This window comes from Orycteropus afer, unplaced genomic scaffold (assembly GCF_000298275.1).
Source record: "Orycteropus afer afer isolate SDZICR_OR568_19922 unplaced genomic scaffold, OryAfe1.0 scaffold00387, whole genome shotgun sequence".
In the NCBI taxonomy this organism is placed as follows: domain Eukaryota; kingdom Metazoa; phylum Chordata; class Mammalia; order Tubulidentata; family Orycteropodidae; genus Orycteropus; species Orycteropus afer.
Window position 1 is genome coordinate 1,706,123 of NW_006921974.1, and position 21,365 is coordinate 1,727,487.

The following is a 21,365-nucleotide window of genomic DNA, read 5'->3' on the forward strand; positions in this document are numbered from 1 at the left end:
TCAGAACCGAGTCAGCGGCCGGCACCTAACAACAACAACATTAATCTAAAGGTTGGTGGCTTGAACTCATCTGGTGACACCATGGAAGAAAGGCCTGAAAATCTGCTCCAGTAAAGATTACAGCCAAAAACAAACAAACAAACAAACCCTATGAACCACTGTTCTCTGCAAGACATGGGGTTGCCATGAGAACTGTCTTGATGGCAATTTTTTTTTTTTCAGTCATGAAACTTTTCAGAGGCAAATGAGATGCCTTCGTACAGTGAGGCACATTATAATTGAGTGGAAGCTACTCTACCTGAGGTGGAATATGGTATCATCATCTTAAGACCTAAGCAGGCATGAATCTTTAAGGAAATGTTAATTTATACAGGCTGAACTGTAAAAAAATTTTTTAAAAAATTAAAACTGACAAAGATAAACTGGCTTAGCATTTTTACTAGCCTCAAATATTCAGTGTATATTCAGTTCCAGAAAATTTCCAGTGATCCTTCTAACTCCAAAGACCTGAAAAATCAGGAGCCTCAGTTGTTGCATGAAACTTTAAAAAAAAAAAAAAAAAAAAAAGGCAGCTGGGAGAGGCTGCTCCTTCCTGCTACTGTTCCTCTTAACTTAGATCCAGGAGAACTACATGTGTTTCCCAAGCAACCCACCAGATGGAGTTGGCCCCTTGATCAGTGAGGAAAGCCTTTCATTCTTGCACTTGCTCCCCATTTGTTATATTGTATTGTTGGGGTCCTACCAGTTGGGTTTCATTTCAAGAAAGACACCAGGAGTTTCTGCCCCACTTTCCTGGGGGAGGTCGGTTCATTGAAAATCCTGTCAGAGTGACCAGGCACAGGGCAGCAGGAACTATTCAAAACCATCAGTATCCCTGAAACCTCTAGGTCAGTGTGGCTTCAGCTTCACCTGTAAAGATTCTTTTGAGAAGTCCAAAAAGTTTTCACTAACTTCAGTGCTCAATAAATGTAAGGGGTTCTGGATGGTCGGATTTTAAAATCTAAGGAGAATTAGGCAGAGAGTTTTCCTCCTCTTTTGAAAATGTTTCTAAAATGTAAGTCCATGTTCCTGTATTAGTAAGTACATTTTAAACGCTAAACTTGAATCTTGATTGGCTGGATCAGACTTTCATAGTTCCGCAAGGTTTTAACTGTCATTGGCTCCCTGTTGCCCCCATACCGTGCCAGAGAAAGCTGAGACGCCTTCAGCTGCTCTTCTATTACCTCTCTAGTACCTTCACGTTTACCCAAATTGTCGATTTACAGTCCCCTAAACACAACTTCGGGAGCTCTGGTAGCATAGTGCCTAAGGCACTTGCCTGCTAACCAGAAGGCTAGCAGTTCAAACCCACCAGCCACTCCTCGGAAGGAAGATGGGGCAATCTACTTCCGTAGTGATACTGCCTCGGAAACCCAAGGAGAGGTCGCTATGAGTCAGGGCCGACTCGATGGCACATAACAACAACAATAACAAACATAACTTGGGAGCTCTGGTGGCATAGTGTCTAAGGCACTTGCCTGCTAACCAGAAGGTTGGCGGTTCAAACCCACTAGCCACTCCTTGGAAGGAAGGTTGGGCAATCTACTTCCATAGTGATACTGCCTCAGAAACCCAAGGAGGGGTCGCTATGAGTTGGATCCGATTCAACGGCAGTGAGTTTGGTTTTTAAAACACACCTTAGGAGCTCTGATGGCATAGTGCCTAAGACATTTGACTGCTAACCAGAAGGATGGTGGTTCAAACCCAGCTGGCACTCCTCCGAAGGAAGACTGGGCAATCTACTTCCGTAGTGATACTGCCTCAGAAACCCAAGGAGGAGTCACTATGAGTCTGATCCAACTTGATGGCAGTAAGTTAAACTCCACTTGGGTTTGTTTTGCCTTGGTATTGTCATTCACATTGTCCCTCCTTGCCTGGAATGTCTTTCCTGCTCTCTCTGTTTATCCAAATGCTCTGTCACATCCCAACTTAAACACACAGCTAGGGCATTTCTCAACTATTAGGATCCCCAGTGGTGTCTACCATCTTTGAACTCCCTACCACAAGTCCCTGCTACTCAAGGTTACCGAGAAATACTCATATCCTGCTTGTGGCATCTGTTAGGCTAGTTTCTCAGTTTTGTTTGTACTGGTCCACAGTCCCTTATCTGAGCCCTTGGGCCAGATGTGTTTCAGAATTTAGCCATGATCTGGTTTTTATTATTATTATTATTTTAGAAAGATGAAACAGTACATATGCCATATATTATCTGACACTCCCAGTGGAGCAAGCATAAGCGCGCATCTTCATATTTGTATACTAAAACATGATTTTTTACACTAAATGAGATAAAAATTGTAAAATAATTTCACATAACATCAAGGTCAGGTTTTGCCACCAATGTAGTTACTCAAGAAAGGCTTTTGTTTTTCCAAGCTTTGTGGATTTCAAAATTATGGAAAGGGACTGTGAACTGATTTACCTAGCTATAGAATAAGCTCTTTGAGGCCAGATCCCATTGATCATTACCACACCCAATCTCCTGGTCTCCAAATCTCAGACCTAGCACAATACCTGCCACAAAGTAGACCTCTAATTAATATTGTTGAATGATTAATCCTTCTGAACCTCAGCCCTGGGTGTCTGGGGCAGTGGATGGGAATAGGCATCGATGATTGAGTCCAGCCCCAAAAGAGCTCTTGAATCTGATTTTGATTTCTCCGGGTTTGTCTTTTTCTTCTACAAGTGAAGGGAAGCCAAAGCAAAGCAAACTGATGATTTGTTCTGGTAATGGGAAATCAAGATGGAGGGCCAAAGGGCCAAAAGTCACATGATTCCATGTAGCTCTCGGGGGATAACCAAAGAGCTTAGCTTCCTGAGGCTTCAGGGGAGCATTTTATTTGTATTCACAATAAATAGTCATGGAAGCAGCAGCCAAGAAATTAAACGACATATCGCATTGGGCAAATCTGCTGCAAAACACCTCTTTAAAGTGTTAAAGAGCAAAGAAACTAAGGTGCACCTGACCCAAGCCATGGTATTTTCAATCATTTCATATGGATGTGAGAGCTGGACAATGAATAAGCAAGACTTAAGAAGAAGAGTTAATGGCTTTGAATTGTGGTGTTGGTGAAGAATACTGAAAATATCATGGACTGCCAGAAGAATGAGCAAATCTGTCCTGGAAGAAGTGCAGCCAGAATGCTCCTTGGAAGCAAGAATGGCCAGACTTCGTCTCACCTACTTTGGTCATGTTATCGGAAAGGACCAGTCTTTGGAGAAGGATATCATGCTCGGTAAAGCAGAGGGTCAGCAAAAAATGGGAAGACCCTCAATGAGGTGGATTGACACAGTGGCTGTGACGATGGGCTCATGCATGGCAATTATTGTGAGGAAGGTGCAGGACCAGGCCGTTTTGTGTTCTGTTGCACATAGGGTTGCTATGGGTTGGAACTGCCTTGATGGCACCTAACAACAACAACAACAACAACCCATTTTCAAGAAACTGACTATTGGTTTTTCCTTCATTCTCAAACCCTCAGCTCTTCCTTGAACAGTACTTCTCATCCCCTCCCTGCAGAGAACTTCTTCCCTGGGAGTAAAAATGAGGCCCTTGTTAGTGTTCTACTGACACTAGCCACAAATGTAGCAAGATGTTGCTGAAAGAACACTACCGTTAGGGAACCTATGGATATTCCTGCCCTGCCATTAACATGCTATAAGTCTATGTAATTCTCTAGGCCTCCATTTTGCTATCTGTTAAATGGGAATGATATCAGCTCCACCAAATTCCATACCATTCCTGAGACCAAAATGGGGTGAAAGTTCTTCTTTACTTAAAATACAATTCAAATGTAAGCTACTATTATCTACACTGTTCAATCTGTTGCCAGGTGAGTGAATTCTTCTACCCATTATTCAATAGCTATTAGTTCACTGTCTGAGGAATTCTATCCATCCTTTGAGGCCAAGTTAAAGTGTCTACTCTAGTGCGAAACCTTAGAGTTACTGGTTATTTAGCAGTTGACCTTATACAAGTCACATTGTGTACTTTATTTCGTGTAATCCTTATAGCAAGGAGTCCTGGTGGCACAGGGGTTAAGTGCTCACCGGCTAACTGAAAGATCATGGGTTCAAACCCACCAGCTGTTGTACAGGAGAAAGATGGGGCAGTCTGTTTCCTTAAAGATTACAATCTTGGAAACTCTACGGGGCAGTTTTACTCTGTCCTATTGACTGCTAACCAGAAGGCTGGTGGTTCAAACCCACCAGCCACTCCTCAGAAGGTGGGCAATCTACTTCCCTAGTGATACCACCTCAGAAACCCAAGGAGAGGTCAGTATGAGTCAGATCTGACTCAACAGCAGTGAGTTTGGCTTGGTTTTTGATAGGGTCTCTATAAGGAGCTCTGGTGGAGTAGTGCCTAAGGCATCTGACTGCTAACCAAAAGGTTGATGGTTCAAACACACCAGCTACTCCACAGAAGGAAGATGGGACAATCTACTTCCATAAAGATTTACCACCTTGGATACCTAATGGGAGTTGCTATGAGTAGGAATTGACTCAATGGCAGTGTTTTTTTTTTTTTTTTCTTAAATAGAGTCTCTATAAGGAGCCCTCCTGGTGCAGTGAGTAAGACATTTGGCTGCTAACCAAAAGATTGGTGGTTTGAACCTACCAGCTTCTCCACAGAAGAAAGATGAGGAAATCTGCTTCCATGAGGATTTACAGCCTTGGAAACCCTATGGGGGTCGCTATGAGTCAGAATCAACTCGATGGCAGTGAGTTTGTTGAAGGAGCTCTGGTAGCCTAGTGCCTAAGGCACTTGACTGCTAACCGGAAGGCTGGCGGTTCAAATCCACCAGCCACTCCTAGGAAGGAAGGTTGAGCAATCTACTTCTGTAGTGATACTGCCTAGGAAACCCAAGGAGGGGTCGCTATGAGTTGGGTCTGACTCAACAGCACATAACAACAACAACAACATGAGTCAGAGGCAATTCAGTGACAGTGAGTTTTGGTTTTGGAATCCTCATAGCAATGCTGTGAGATAAGTACTATTATGATTCCAGTGTTACAGATGGGGAAACTGAAGCACAGAGAGATTAAGGGACTGGGCCAACGTCATGTAATTTATAAGTAGCTAAACTAGCAATCTAATCCAGAATGAGTTATTCCCTGGTCCTTATAGCATTTTGTTTATACCTTGCCAGTGGTCCTTATTGCACAGTTTATATCACCCTCATTAGACTGTGAGCTCCCAGAAGGGAGGGACCATGTCTTCTTGCTCGTCTCTATTTCTCCAGAGCTTTACAATGCTTGACACATGTTATTGTTGGTAGTTGCTGTTGAGTTGATTCCTACTCATGGTGACACCATGGACATAGAAATGCTCAATGAATGTTAGAAAAATGAATGGGCTTCAGTGGAATAGAATGGAATAAAAGAGAACTGGATGAAGTAACTGGCTGGCCTGGGATTCCCTTGTCTTCCCAGCCCACCTATTCTGGCCACTGCCATCAGAGAGTTATTTGAGAGTGTCAGGAACAGTGAATGTCTTTGCTTCCTGTCTTAGAGAAAAGACTTATTGGAGTGCAGGAGTCATTGAGTGAATACCTATGGAAGATGATTAACTGTTGGATAAAAGGACTTATTTTCCATGTAAGAAGCTGCCTTTGAATTTCTTTCAATCTCCACAAGTGGGTCAGGGTGTCATAAGCATGGACTATTTATGGAATTCCTCCTTTAAAAAAAAAAAAAAAAAAGCAAAGCTGTGGAACATATTAGGGGAGAAGAGAAGGTAAGAAAGACCAGGGAAATGCTCTTGTTGTGAAACAGGACAAATAATGATAGGTTTTTTGGGTTTTTTTCCAGCTCAAATCAGGCTAGACTTAGTCCAAAGTGAAGTGTTTTTCAATAGAGTAATAATAATAATCACTAGAATAACAACTGATACTGAGTACTTATAGTGTGCCAGGCACTATGTAAAGTTATTTGAGTGTATCATCCTGTTTAATCCTCACAAAAACCCAATAAGGTAGCCTCTCTAAACAGGTTTAGAGAGGTTAATCATTTTGTTCAATATTGCATAGCCATCAGTGGAAGAGCTGAGGTTGGAACCGAGGCAAATCTGATAACTAGGTTTTAATCACTATACTTTATGGCAACACATTTTAATTGATTTGAGATATGACCACATGGGAGACATTCAGGAACATGGATTTATATTTTAGAAACATTTTCAATGAGAGGTGGCAAAAGTGTGGAATATGCTTTCATTGCCTCAGAAATGTACCTAAGAGTAGAATTCCTTGGTCTGAAATAGATGTCCCTGTGAGCCAAGGTAAGACTGCAGGTGGAAGCCCAGACCATTAGTGAGGTGAAAAAGAAACATAACTACATCACTAAACATGTGTTAAGATTTATTGGCCCGTTCTCACCACTTTTTACTTCTTCCATTTTCATCCGTATCACCAGCCATCAGTTAGTGATCATTTTCAGCCGAGATTGGCAGACTCAGTCCACTAATGGCACAGATGAGAGGGCACCGTGATCTACTGCACTGAGCCATCATCCCAGCCACTTAGGGAAATTCTTTTTCAGGGTTTACACTGCCATTTCTGTTCACCTTTAATGAATGCTTTCTGTCCATAAATGAAGCAGAGATGGAAGAAGAAGTGAATAAGTGCTAACATAAATCGCAGTGGGTCAGCCACAAATACAGGCTTTCAAAAAAAGTTCTTTTTCTCCTTTCCCCCTCCCCGCCCCCCTTTTTTTTCCCAGTCTGGGTTAAGTTGCTTGCTGATTTCTAAAGTACTTCCCGGGTTTGATTAGTGTGCTCAATGCATAAAAAATTGCTCTTGCAAACCTTATTTTGTAATCCACACATCAGAGTGAAAAGACTCTTTTCAAAAAAGATAAAGGTTATAATATAACACGTGCTTTTCACCATTTGTTGTTGTTGTTGTTGTTATGTGCCGTCGAGTCGGCCCCGACTCATAGCGACCCCTCCTTGGGTTTCCGAGGCAGTATCACTACGGAAGTAGGATTGCCCAACCTTCCTTCCGAGGAGTGTCTGGTGGGTTTGAACCGCCAGCCGTCTGGTTAGCAGGCAAATGTGTTAGCCACTATGCTACCAGAGCTCATATACCTCTTATTGACTCACCAGTCACATGCTAGGTAATGGATATTGAAATTGAGATAGGCAGGATCTGAAGAGCTATGGTTGATCTTTCCTTTTAGTTTTGGGGCACCTGAGTATCTTTTTAGATATGATTCATATCTACAATGAATAACTGGCAAATGGTTAGGGAAAATACTATTATTGTAGGTGCTGTATTTGTGTACCTAACAGCTACATGCAGCTTTAGCATCTCTAAACGAAAAACAAACCCGTGGCTGTCAAGTCAATTCTGACTCATAGTGACCCTATAAGGCAGAGTAAACTGCCAGCATCTCCACCCCCGTTGTTTTCCATTATTGTACACCAGGAACGGGAATGCTTATGTGGTCAGATGTACTGTTTTCCCACATGCTATGTGTGCCATATTGCTTTGCAGCTCGGCTTTGGATCATTCCTTGGAATCATCGGATCAAACCTTGTTGAGAACAAACGACAGATGGTAAGTTTCATCACCATAGAATCACTCTGCATTTGAAAAGCTCAATATTTGTATGAATAAGTAACACATTTCTTAATTGAGCCACAAAAGAAACTATTACTTTACCTTTTCTCTGAAGCCTCCATGGAACTTGTTTTAGAGTGACCCTGTAGGATGGGGCTTGTTCTTGTTTTGCCTAATGCTTCCTCACTGGCTTAGCTAGTCTCCTTAAGCCACAGGGACAGAATGTTCTAGGTCTTGCCCCTTGTTTTCCTCCTTACTCCCAAAGGAGTGCTCCAGTCCTTTGGTCAGGCTATATCGTCTTTGCCTAGAAGGCCTTTGCTCCTTCAGTTTCTTTCCCTGGATTACTGATGACCCTTACATCTTCCTCTCCTGATGCAGAATCTTTCAGGGAAGTGTTTGCAGATGATTCCTGCCTTTTAGGAGATTGCAGTCTAGAGGACTTGGATCAAGAGAACAGATGTTCTAGGGGTGCTCAGAAGACAAAATAAAAGGATGAAACAAACCTCGAGTATTTCAGTTACTCGTAGTTCAAAGCTCATTATGTTGTAAGGTTGAAAGGAAGGATGAACACATAACAGGATTTCCATGACCCGATGGGGCTCCACAAGGGCAAGCTGTTGTATTTTTCTGGCTCAGTCTGAGACATCCTGGAGGCCAAGGGAAGAAGGTGCAGACCAAACTACAAGCATTTTGCAGTTTTATAGGTTTGTAAATCAAGATGCCTGGTGAGTGGTCAGATGGTGGGCTGATTAGGCTTCTTCCCTTGTACAAGTCTCTGTGGTATCACGACTTTGATAATGGGGTCTATTTAACAACAAGTTTAATCAGATAATGTAATAGCTCCAGGGACAGAGCACTCTAACCATATGTTCTCCCCCAGCAATGTGGGGGATCACCCTCAGGGGAGTTCTAACAGTTTTCTTCTTCCATTTCACCTGGACTACCCTCATGACAGTTATGTTTGCACTTTGGGCTTAAATTATTCAAAATAATGGGGGTGTTTTAATTGTAGAGCTGATCATAGCATAGCTAATAATGTCAATTTCATGAAATCATTCATCCATTATTTACCAATTCTCTGCAGTGCTGTGAAGTGAGATTTATCAGAAGAGGTTTCTGTATAACTCTCAAAGGGGAAAAGCATTTCCTCCTATCCTGTTGAGGTGGGAGGATACTGGGGTGGCGATGACTTTGATTTCCTCCTTCTCCACGGAGAGCACCTTAATGACATATTACCTGCCCTCCTCGTCTGCCCCAGTTCTTCCCCCAAACACCTCAAGGAAGAAAAGCTATGATTCTATCTCATTTTCAGGGTCAACATAGGCAGATGGCGAGCTCAGGAAGCACCTACCCCCGCCAATTGAAACACTCACACACACACCCTCACACACATTGGTTTGTAGTATCACCTTTGTATATGGAAAATTAGGAAAGTTTCTGTTATCTAACATGATGAGAAAATAGGGCAGTCTGAATCAAGCAAACATTTTTCTTACTTCAAAGTTTCCATATATACCACACAGAGTTGATCAATTTCAGACAACTCAACCCTTGTAAAAATGTCCTTGATATTTTAAGTCTTAATAAGTTGAATGGCCATTTTCCTCAGTGATTCAGAAGGCCATGTAGAGTTGTGCAGCGCCCCAGAATCATCCTTGTCTTTACCAGGGCCCACTATACCATCAAGTAGCAGCATGAGGTGCTGGGAAGAACACTGGAGTAGGAGTTGGTGGGCACCAGGCTTTTCCACTCTACCTCTCTGTGCCTCTGTTTTCACACAAATAAAATAGGGGGTTGAACTCCATGATGTCAGAGGTCCAACATTTTTCTGAGTCTGAGGATGGAAGAGCCATGCCATCAGGTAGCTCTTCCATGGACAGCATATTTGATGCCACCAAGTCTCCTCTGCATTTGGTGCTCACAGAGTGAACTTCTTAGCTTACCCTGAAAATGTAAAAAGTGCTTCATTGACCCCTTCTCTGCCTCCTACACCCTTCCCACTCATCCTGTCTGGCTGGGAAGAGCATCGCCATAGGGTAGCAGGCCAGACCCATTTGGCTGGCAGTTTTTTGGGGATTGCCCCCTGTCTCCTGAAGCAACAATGGAAGGCTAACAGATACTTTTTGTTTTGTTCCCTCGCAGCTGGTGGCTTCTATCGTCTTTATCAGCTTTGGTGTGATTGCAGCTTTTTGTTGTGCCATAGTTGATGGGGTCTTTGCTGCCAGACACATTGTGAGTATTTTCAGCCCTGGATTCAAGAAAATGTGCTATAAAGCAAGGTTGCCTTGAGTGTGTACTGGACATTCAACATTGTGCTAAGTGCTGTGACGGTACAGAAAAGGAGAAGATAGGATCGCTGCCTCAAGGAGTTACTGTTAGATGAGGACACTTAAGGACACACAGGCATCTAGGGAACTGGGTCTAAGCTAACGGGGTGCATGGACTCTAAGAGCCATAGTGGTTTATGGTGGATTTGTGAAGTCAGGGAAGGCTTCTTAGTGTAAGTGGGGATGGAGCTAGGCCTTTGAAGTGTGAGTCATATTTAGAAAGGCAAAGATAAGGGCATTAGGGCCAGTGGAATGGCTTGGAATTCAGAACCGATATGCTGTGTTAGGGACCAGGGGAAAGGAGAGCAGCAGGAAGCCACATGACTTCCTGAGAACCTTGAAGGTTTCAATGGCTAACCTCCTATTCAACAGTAACAAGAGCATACCATGAGGACAAGAGTCAATTTTTCTCAGACACCTAAACTTTGCTGTCCCTACAACAGTGATTGGAGAGAAGTGATGTAGTTAGGGGTCCAAGGAAGGTCCTAGAGCTAGAAGAGCCTCCACACTCAGAGCTCAGTCCTGGGCTTCACGTACCAACTGCCTCATAAGAGCCATTTTACTCCTGAAGCTCAAACCTGTGCTAAGGGCCTTCTGAATTGGCTCTAGGGGCATTCCGATTTGGCTCTCTATAGGAGCCCTCGGTCTTCTTCCAGCACATTTCATTTCATACTATTCCAGACATCTGGCCTAGGGCCAACTTCTCCATTAGACGTAGTAGACACAGTGCTTTGGACCTATAATACTTTTAGAGGCCCATGGAGATGTTATCATTTCTTTTCAAACCAGAAGAAAAACAATAAACTTTTAGGTTGAAAAAAATTTTAACATGTAAATATATTCATGTTTATATCAATGCAATTATAAAATATAATTTTAAAATTTTATGAAGGAAAGGGCCCACAAAGGCAGGAGTGGCTAGGGCCCAGCAAAGTCATAACACAGTCCTAATCTGGCCCCACAAACCAAAATGAAGAGTGAGCTGCAGCAACTTGCTAAGCCCCTACCACAAACCCAAATACTCATTAAAAATAAACAAAAGCAGAACCAACATTGAAAATTAAAATATCCAATGAATGAGTTGGAAATTATATGTTTTCTTCAATAACTGAATTGCAGCAAAAGTGTATTATCAGAATATTCTCTGGTTCCAACATTGTTTTATTCCATTTCAGTTTTAGCTAATTGTTAAGGTTACCCTGAAGGATTGGCATGAGTCTGGTTGGATCTGGGGAAGGATGATTTGAGACATTATTGTTTCAATTTCAACTCTCCTGTTCTTGGACCCTTCTCCAAACATGTTGACAGAGGTAGAAAACTCTGTCCTTCATTTGCATCATGCTAAGATGAACCCACATGGGTGATGCTGTCACCCAAGCAGTCTCTGAAGTGGCATAGCAGGAGATCATTTCTGGGGAGAGGGCAAAACAAGGAGCTGAGAAGACAAACTCTTTGCCTGATATTATTTCAAGGCCAGGATTATCAATGTAGTCCTCTATATCAGACTCATCCCTTCTGACTTTAACCAAGTGCAGCATCTCTTCATTTGCCTTCTTAAAAAGGCAAATAACACATCAAAAAGTTTTAACATCCATAATCCCACCACCTTAACATAGCAATTCTTCTCATGTTTGCATATTACCCTCTCAGTCTACACCTATTTTTGCAGCATAGTTGTAGTCAATCATAATATCCATGTTATTTTATATTCAACAGGAGCCATCTTAAGAATAATTCCTTGTTTTTGTGCAGTGTACTTAGCTTTTCAATGTGCCTTCACGTCTATTATCTTATTTGAGACCCACAGAAACCCTGTTAGATATGTAGGGCAGGCATTATTATCCCCATCTGACAAGCAGTATTTACTCGGATGCAGTCTCCATGGCAACATGGGTCTAGTGGCCTAGCAGCCTGAAGTAGATTTTGGTGGCATCCTGAGCTAAAATGTCTTCCTCCTTTTTCCTCTTCCTCCAATTGAGTCCTTTTTTTTTTTTTTAAACAGCTTTATTGAATTCACTCACCGTACAATTCACCACTTTAAAGCATACAATCCAATGGTTTTTAGTATATTCACAAGTATGTGCAACCATCACCACAGTCAATTTTAGAACATTTTCATTATCCTAAAAAGAAGCCACGTACACTTCAGCTATTATGCCCCCTGTTCTGGTTCCCTAGTACCTCTCTGACAAGAATATACCACAAATGGGATGCTTGAACAAATAGGAGTTTATTCTCTTACAGTTCGGGAGGCTAAAAGTTCGAGTTCAAAGTGCCAGGCTCTAGGGGCTGTGTGAAAGCCCCTCAACCTTGGGCTTCAGCTCTGCCTCTTGCTCCTGGCCCACTGAAGCTAGAGGCATCTCTTCACTCAGGAAGCTGCTGGCTGCTGAGGCTAACAATCCCAATGTCGACAAATAAAACAGCACAATCCCGATGTTACCAAACCACACAGCAGGCCATTCATTCAAGTCCGTTGAAAGTCTAAGGTTGGGAGAGCATGGCAAGCTGCTGAACAAAGACATGGCTACCTGCAGGGTTCAAGCGTGCCATAAGCTAGAGACCATTCCCCAAGGTTTCTCCTTATACACAGGAAGCAGACCACATCCCTAGGTCAGCTACTCAGCTGCTCACAGTAGAGTCCACCATGGAGTTGATTACTGGTCTCATCATGGGGAATACTACGTCCAGCTGCCCAGCCACTCAACCAGGCCCAGCCAAGTTGACACACAAATGCAACTACCACACCCCCTAAACTCCCATCACCCCAGCCTTAGGCAACCACTAATCTTTCTGTCTTCATAGAGTTCCCTATTCTGGATATTTCATATAAATAGAATCATGTAACACATGGTCTTTTGCAATTGGCTTCTTTCACCTAGCATAATGTTTTCAAGCTTCATCCATACTGTAGCATGTATCAGTACTTCATTCCTTTTTATGGCCAAATAATTGATATATCACAGTTTGTTTATCCATTCATCAATTGATGAACATTTGTTGTTTTTTTTTTTCCAACTTTTTGGCTATTATGAATAATGCTGCTATGAATATTTGTGTGCAAGTTTTTCTGTGGACATATGTTTTCATTCATATTGGGAATATACCTGGGAGTGGAATTGCTGGTAGCGTAGTACCTAAGGCACTTGACTGCTAACCAGAAGGCTAGCAGTTCAAGCCCACCAGCCACTCCTTGGAAGGAAGGTTGGGCAATTTACTTCCATAGTGATATAGCCTGGAAAACCCAAGGAGGGGTCACTGTAAGTCGGCTCAGACTCGATGGCACATAACAACAACAACACAACATAGTAACCTCAGGGAGCCCTGCTGGTGCAATGGTTAAGCATTCTGTTGGTAACCAAAAGCTTGGCAGTTCAAACCCACCAGCTGCTCTGCAGGAGAAAAGACATAATAATCTGTTCCTGTAAAAATTACAGCCTAAGACACCCTATGGGGCAGTTCTACTCTGTCATATAGGGTCACTATGAGTCAGAATCACCTCCATGGCACACAACAACAACAACATAGTAACCCTATGTGTAATTGTTTGTGGAACTGTCAGACTGTTTTCCAGTGCGGCTGCACCATTTCACATTCCCACCAGCAGTGTTATAAAGGTTCCATTTTTTCTACATCCTTGTCAGCCCTTGTTATTTTCTGACTTCTTTATTCTAATACTCTTAGTGGGTATGAAGTGGTATCTCACTGTGGTTTTGATTTGCATTCCCCTGACACTCCTAATGTTTTTGATCACTAGCCTCAGTCAAAGGCAACAACAGTGGGAATAAATCCAAGTTATATTTACTGGAAATGTCCTCCAATGATCACCTACCTGCCTCTGACTCTAGGCTCTCTATACCTCCCACAGTTCAGTGGCCTGCAGTGTAACAAAAGATTCAGGGACTTGGGACAAGACTGGATAAATCTTTAAGGAAACATTTCAGCTTACACTGTACCTGCCCTAAGGCATCTTCTAGTCCTTACTGACACCCAGGGAATTTTGAAGAAGAAAGCTTTATCAATCTATGGTGATATCTGTTGGCCAACTTCAATTAAAGACACATTTGGACCCTAGTATTGCCTAGTGGGTTAGAACCAGTCTTCCCTGTTGTCAAGGCCTTTTGACATCACCTTGCCCTGTTCCTTTGACTCTCAAGGCCTACCTTCTCTCACACCTGTCTATATGCATCTTGTTCCTTTTCTCTTTTGTCTCATACTTCCTTCCTTTTCCCTCTCCCTAATATAGACACTAACTTGCAGGGAAAGTCACTTACCTTTCTTGTGCCTCAGTTTCCTCCTCTAACAAACGGATATAATAGTAAACTACCTTTCAGGGTTAGCATGAAGATGATGTGAAATAATGGGTATGAATATGCCCTATGGAGGACCTGGCACAGAGTAGGCACTCAACAAAGCAATTTCTGTTTCCACTCTCCTCCCCAGAGTTGATGGCCTTCCATATTTAAAATGGTGCTGAGCCCTGTCTAAGTGACCTTTTCCCAACTCCCCACTGCCTGGGCTTGCTCCTTTTCTAGGACCTCAGTGCGGAATAGCAACCAGAGGCAGCAAATGGACAATCATCACACATGTCTGTCTTCATTTAGGGCATTTAGTGGGTGAATGCTTTTTGCCTAAGCAGGAGGTCAGGAAGACTACAACCAGTACATCAACATCAAGCTTCCCCTTCAGCAGGATAGTAACAACTTCTTCCATTACCCAAACATGGAAAATAAGCCTTGCTTGGTGTGAGCTAGGAGCCCTAGTGGCACAGTGGTTAGGTGCTCAGCTGCTAACTGAAAAGTCAGTGCTTTGAACCCAGCAACTACTCCATGGGAGAAAGATGTGGCAGTCTGCTTCCATAAAGATTATTGCCTTGGAAACCCTATGGGGGAGTTCTACTCTGTCCTAGAGGGTCGCCATGAGTCAGCATTGACTAGACAGCTTTGAGTTTGGTTTTTTGGGGTGTGAGCTTGAGAAACCTCATTTCTCTTCAGCCTGCGTCCAGGCTAAGCCAATGGGAAAATGCACTTTCACAAGCCAGGAAGTTCATGTAGAAGGAGCTGATGGAAAGTCCTAGCTCCTTGGAGGAGTGGCAGGTTGAGGGGCAAGAGGCACTTGAGTACCAAGACCAAGAGATGCTAAATCACATGTGTGGGGAAGAGCACCCACCAGTGTTATTGGAGGGGTCACTGTGAGTCGGGTCCAACTCGATGGCAAATAACAACAACAACAACAGTGTTATTGGAAACAGTGAAAGGAGTGGGAGCAGGCAGGATGGGGACAAAGGACAAAGTCCCTCTGTCAGAATCCTTCTGCCAAACCCCATAAATTTAGCTTGCATAAACTACTTGCATTGTCTTACCTGCCTTTGGCAGTAGCCTCCTCCCATTCAAGGGATGCTCAGTATCAGCCCTGGAAGTGAACAGCATCCCCTGCCCCTAAGCTTGCAGGCTGCCCTAGCTTTCATCTGTTTGTTCACCCCCAACCCATATACCTGAGTGCTCCCTCACCAGGAAGGTGGCCAGGTCAGCAAAGCAAATCAACTCTCCCTGAGCCCCATGTTAGTTTTCTGGGCTTTAGCTGTATTTTTGAAGTTCACTGTCTTTATCTAATCTGTGTAGTTGAGTGAAAATGCCCCCTAGCTCAATTGAGTTAAAATCTACAACAGTCTTCACAGTTGTCCACCGTCATGGGGCTTGCTTCCTGAGCTCTTCCCCCTGGAAAAGCTGTAGAAATGACAGTGGGGAGCACATGTCAGCCAGCCTCAGTCCTGTTCCCAGGTGATAATGAGACCTTGTTGTCAGATCTGGGTTCCTTTGACTACCTGCGTTTGGGAATGTGATGTCACAATAATCAGGAATTTTGAATCTTGTTCCCTGGGGACTCTTTGCAAGGAGACAAAGACCAGAAGTAAAAAAAAAAACAGAGAAGAAATCTCATGAAACCATTTCCCAATCAGTTTCCTATTTCACATTAACCAAATGTCCCGATAGAAAGCAGTTTATTTCAAACAAACTGAAATAAATAAAATAAAAGATGCATTTTTTATTTTAAATAAATAAATAAAATAAAAGATGCATTTTTTTATTTTAAATAAATAAAAGATGCATTTTCATTTGTTCCTCAGGTTCGCAGGCTCCCAAAATGAGAAACTTTCAGAAATGAACCCAATCTTCTGCTTATTCTGGGTGTGTGTGTGTGTGTGCACGTGCACGTGTGTGTGTATATCTTCAACTCTTGTGTTACCAAGCAGATCACTTGCTGCTTTATTTTACAAAGCCCAAAGCCCTTTCATTTGGTGTTTCTCTTTCTAGGACCTGAAACCACTCTATGCTAACCGGTGCCACTATGTCCCCAAGACATCCCAGAAGGAAGCTGAAGAGGTGAGCCCGAAAGAGGCTGCATGTCTTGCCTCCTGAGAGAGTCTCTATTCTGCGTGAAACCCCCTTTCTTTTGCTCCTTTTCACGGGCCTGAGGCTAGCTGCTAAGAGTCTGTAGCTGATTTGTTCGTGGGTCAGAGCACAGTGCTAATTAATGAGGTCACAGTCAGAGGTTGGAGCCTCATGAGGCCTGGTCAGATTTACTCTGTTCTATGGCCACAAGCTGCCCCTCTGACCCCAGCCAGCAGCCTCCCAGTGTGTGGCTTTGATCCCAAGAGGGACAGATGAAAGTACAGAGGCCACTGGACATGCCCATCCTCCATCTCTGTGGATGATGGTTCAGTTGTCTGGACTTGGTGTCTGGCTGAAAGAAAAGTGGAAGCCCCATCAAGGCACTGGGCCTGCATACGGAGGCAGGGCTTTTAGTCCCACATATGCGAGGGGCCTAGAGGATGAACAGGGAGAATGGAGAAGCTTAGCCCATTTTGAGGCACTGGGGAGAACTGGACTATCAGGCTGAAGGCATCCTGGCTCCTCTAGCGAGCCCCCAGTCATGCTTGAGTCTCACATAGTTCTTGTGTTCATGCCACCTTAGCCAGAACTAGAGGCCTTGCGCAGTGAGGCGGAGCATGGCTCTGCGCCATTTTTGGAGGGCTTTTATTCCAGTACATAATAATCCCTCCCCAGCTGAGAGGTCCTTTTATATGAAACCCTACCAGATGCTTCCAGGAACCTTAACAATCTAGCAACTCAATTAGCCTCACGTTGAAAGCTAATCTTCCTGAGACTAGTCAGAAAAAATGCTAGACTGGGAGGAAAAAAGGGAAGCAAGTGGGTATAAAATGGCCACTGGATTGCACAACTTCAGGGGGAGCTATTTTGCATAAAATACAATGTGAATAGTGTCCTTGGAGTTAGACAAAGTGATGACCTCGCTCCTTAGGCACCATGGCAAATGCCTCTGTGATGATTCTGCCAGCCACTTGCCTCCTTTTTCTCTTCACAACCAAAAATTTACCATTTCAAGCTATTCTCAAGTTAGAAGGGAAGAATGGTCATCAGCTTATCAGAAGGGCAATGAGCATTTGGAAGAATGTCCCAATATAGGGGAAAAAAAATACTCATTCACCATGAATATCTTCTATACATGTTCTGGTTACCGAGTGCTGCTCTGACAAGAATATACATCAAATGGGATGGCTTGAAGAAATGGGAGTTTTTTCTTACAGTTTGGAGCCTTTAAGTCTGAGTTCAAAGTGCCATGCTCTAGGTGCTAAGTGAAAGCCCCACAACCTTGGGCTTCAGCTCTGCTTCCTGCTCCCAGCCCACTGAAGCTGGAGGCTTTTCTTCACTCAGCTGCTGGCTGCTGAGGTGACAAGGCAAAGGTTGACGAGTAACAAGGCACAATGTTGATGTTACCAAACCAGATGGCAGGCCATTAATTCAAGTCCATTCGAAGTCCCAAGGTCGGCAGAGCATGGCAGGCTGCTGAACAATGACCCGGCTACATGCAGAGTTCAAGCGTGCCATAAGCTGGAGACCATTCCCAAAGGTGCTTCTTATATATAGGAAGCAGAACCCCCTACCCAAAGCAGCTAATCAGCTGCTCACAGTAGATTCCACCATGGAGTTGATTGCCAGTCTCATCATGGGGAATACTACATCCAGCTGCCCAGCCACTCAACTAGGCCCAGCCAAGTTGACACACAAACTTAACCACCACAATAAGAAAGCAAAACAAGCACTTCATTGCATCCATCGTGGGGAGAGAGAGCCTGGAAAATGTATCGCAAACAAGAGACGGTAAATGGAAATTAGTTTTTGCAATTTTTAAAAGTTTTTGCAGATTCAAGATGTATAAAATGTCACTGCTAATCTCTTGATTTTGTCGTGATAGCTTTCTTGTGTTAATTTGGTGACTGTAAGAATATGAATAATGACTTCCATAGGTTCACTTGTAACCCTGGTCCCCCTAACCCTATTTTTCCTATATAAGGTCATAAGTTCCTCAACCAAAAATTCTCCTTCCGCGAGGGTTATGAGGAACCTTACCCAGACAGCTAGAGAGGTACCATTGTACTTCAGAGTGCATGTGATGGCCCCTCTGTTTTCCTTCCCACCTGATCCTCTTTCCTCCTGTACCCTGATTTTCCCTTCCCTCTTATCCTCATTTCTTACCATCTCTTTGTTCTTCCATTTGTCCTTCCATCTGTCCTTCCTCCTCTCTAGCTCCACCTTTCAGGGATGGGGTACTGAGAGCTGTGGCTGAGGCTGACCACAAGCCCAGCTATGCAATGACTTGCCTCAGACTCAAGCTCCACTAGCCACCCCACCCCCAGCCTCGTTTCTCTCGTGGGTTGGTGTGCTCATTTCAAAGCCATCCTTACTGTCTCCATCAGTCACTAACTTGAACTTCCAATCCCAGAGGGTCCTGCCTCCCATCCAGTGCCAGCTCATCTCCTAATTGTTATGTGCCCTCAGGTGAACTGCCCTCACCTCAGTCGTGGATTCTGCACTCCTCGCATCCGGGGTAACACCTGCTTCTGCTGTGACCTCTATAACTGTGGCAAGTAAGTGTTGAGCCCCAAGCACAGGAATAATGGCTTGACCACAATGGCCAGGTGGCAGACCAGCAGGGATCAGAGAAGTCGAGGACACACCTCAGCTAACAAACCTTATCTCCTTCTGTGTGCCAGGCACCATGCTAGGTTCTTTCACATATTTGATCTCATTTAATCCTTACCTATGTTGTTGTTGTTGTTGTTATGTGCCGTCGAGTCAGACCCGACACATAGCAACCCCTCCTTGGGTTTCTGAGGCAGTATCACTACGGAAGTAGATTGCCCCATCTTCGTTCTGAGGAGTGGCTGGTGGGTTTGAACTGCCACCCTTCTGGTTAGCAGTCAAGTGCCTTAGGCACTAAGCTACCAGAGCTCCTCTTACGTATGCGGTATGTAGAATTATTGTCCCCATTTTACAGATAAAGAGAGAGGCTCAGAGGAAACAGACAACTAGCCCAAGGTCACACAGAGGTTGAAAATGGTAGAGGTAGGATTGAACCCTGCTCTCTCTGAGTTCAAGTTCAGTAACGTTCAACAGATAGTTTTTGTGTACCTTCTCTGTGCCTGGTCCTGTTCTAGACACTGGAGAGGCAGCAATGAAAAAAGCAAAGTGCTTTACTAGTAGGGGAGATGGTCAATAAACACACAAACATAATATAACATCAGATGGTGATCAGAGCTCTTAAGAAAAATGAAGCAGAAGAGATAACTAGATAGTGACAAGGTGTGTATGTAAGGGAGAAGAGGTGCTGTTAGTCAGGGAAGGCCTCTGTGAGGAGGTGATATTTGTACAAAATTCCAAACAAAGCGAGAGGGCAACCCAAGTCCATACCTAGGGAAAGAGCATTTCAAGCAGAGGGAACAGCAAATGTAAAGGCCTCAAGGCTGAAGCAAGCTTGATGCTAGTTCTGTTACAACCACGCTAGGTCCCTGCCCTCCAACTGCTAAAATGTCACTTACTCTTCCTTTCAAACAATAGTTAGATGCTAGGAATATACAGATTGCCACTGAGGAGCTTACAGCCTAGTAGAGACGTCAGACGTGTGAACAACTGATTGCAATGTAGTGGGGGTTGGTGGATGTATCGGGGACTTTGGTGGCCCAAATGACTGAAAGTAAGCTTTTCCAGTAGGCAGTATCAATGAGGATGTGATGTGGGAGCTGAGATACAAACCAAAAGGAGAGGACATGGGGAGGGTCTGCTGGGCAGTTGTCAGGAGGTGAGGGGTAGGAGTAGTTATAGATGACGTGGTGGAAGGTGAGGGCAGAGCTGTAGTCAGAGGGCAGATCATGGAGGGTCCACAGGCTGTAGGAAGGACTTTGGACTTGACCCTGGAGGCAATTAGGAGCCATCAAAGGATGTATTGTGGAAGATTGCTTTGAATGCCTGGTGACTGGAGGCAGCTGGAAGGCCACTTCAGGAGGCCAGGCCAAAGAAGATGGAACCTAAATTAAGTTACTTTGGAAGCAATGGAAAGCAGGGAATAAATTTGAGAGCAATTTATTAGGTGGGCTCAACAAGAGTGTGTCACAGGTGATACGAAGCATGTGTGAACACCCTTCCATGACTGGTGTGTCAGCCTATGCCTGTCCAAGCATGTAGCTTCTTACAGTGGGGGTTGGGAGATGTATCAGGGACTTTGGTGGCCCAAATGACTGAAAGTGCAGGGATGCTGAGGGCCAGGAGAGGGAGGGAGGAGAGAAGGGACTGGCAGAGGGGGGTGGATGGAAATAGACCCAGAGGAGGTCCGATGGACAGAACCTCCTCCTCACTCACGTTCCCTACTCTTGGTATTTGCGAATCAGTTTCTCTGGTTTGAGGATTAAAACCTGCTGGCAACAGGGAGGAAAGAGGGGAGAACTCACACCAGCCCTTTACCTACTTTGCTAGCCCCAGTCTTATCTCCTTTGAAAGATTTGGCCTTGGAGGAGGAGAAACTTAAAGACTCAACTGAGGTTTGGAGATTATCTGTAGGGTTCAATTATTCATGCTGCAATAATAACTAACACTTGGAAAGGGCTTCCCTTCTTAGCAGCAGTGATTGAAAGCTGGCTATAATTGTACTTCCTGAATCTGTCCTTCCAAAACTGATCAAAGGAATGTAAAATAGTCCAAGGGGAATTGGGGTTATTTTGCTATCTTCCCTCTTGGCTCCCTTTATCCCTGCCTTCCTTGCCCTATCCTTCCCTCTCTTCTTAGCTCCTCCTTTATCCCTCCTCCTTGCCATCCTCTTCCCATCTTCTCACTGCCCTCCTCCCTCCCCTCTGGCCTGCTTCCCTCTCCTTTCCCATCACCTCCTGTGGCGGTGCTGGAAGCTGGCCAGAATTGGAGCTGAGATCCAGAAAAGGAGCAAGGAGGCCCCTGAAAGGGCTGAGAAGTGATTCCTCGCAGACACACCTTTCTCTCTGCCATAGGTGTGTCCCTGAAAGAGGTTTAAATCAACTAAATCCTGCTTTCAATTCCGTGTAGCTGAGCCCTTAGGTGATTTTTTTTTTTTT

General features: G+C 44.0%; 1 protein-coding gene across 1 annotated transcript in view; it reads left to right on the forward strand.

The window, feature by feature from the left end:
- Positions 1-21,365, forward strand: part of TMEM255A (transmembrane protein 255A) — a 63,285-nt gene that overhangs the window by 10,963 nt on the left and 30,957 nt on the right. The window contains exons 3-7 of the mRNA XM_007953324.2: positions 7,536-7,598; positions 9,744-9,833; positions 16,240-16,308; positions 18,302-18,373; positions 18,787-18,875. Of these exons, the coding sequence (XP_007951515.1) occupies positions 7,536-7,598; positions 9,744-9,833; positions 16,240-16,308; positions 18,302-18,373; positions 18,787-18,875 (383 nt within the window). The remainder of the gene's footprint in view (positions 1-7,535; positions 7,599-9,743; positions 9,834-16,239; positions 16,309-18,301; positions 18,374-18,786; positions 18,876-21,365) is intronic.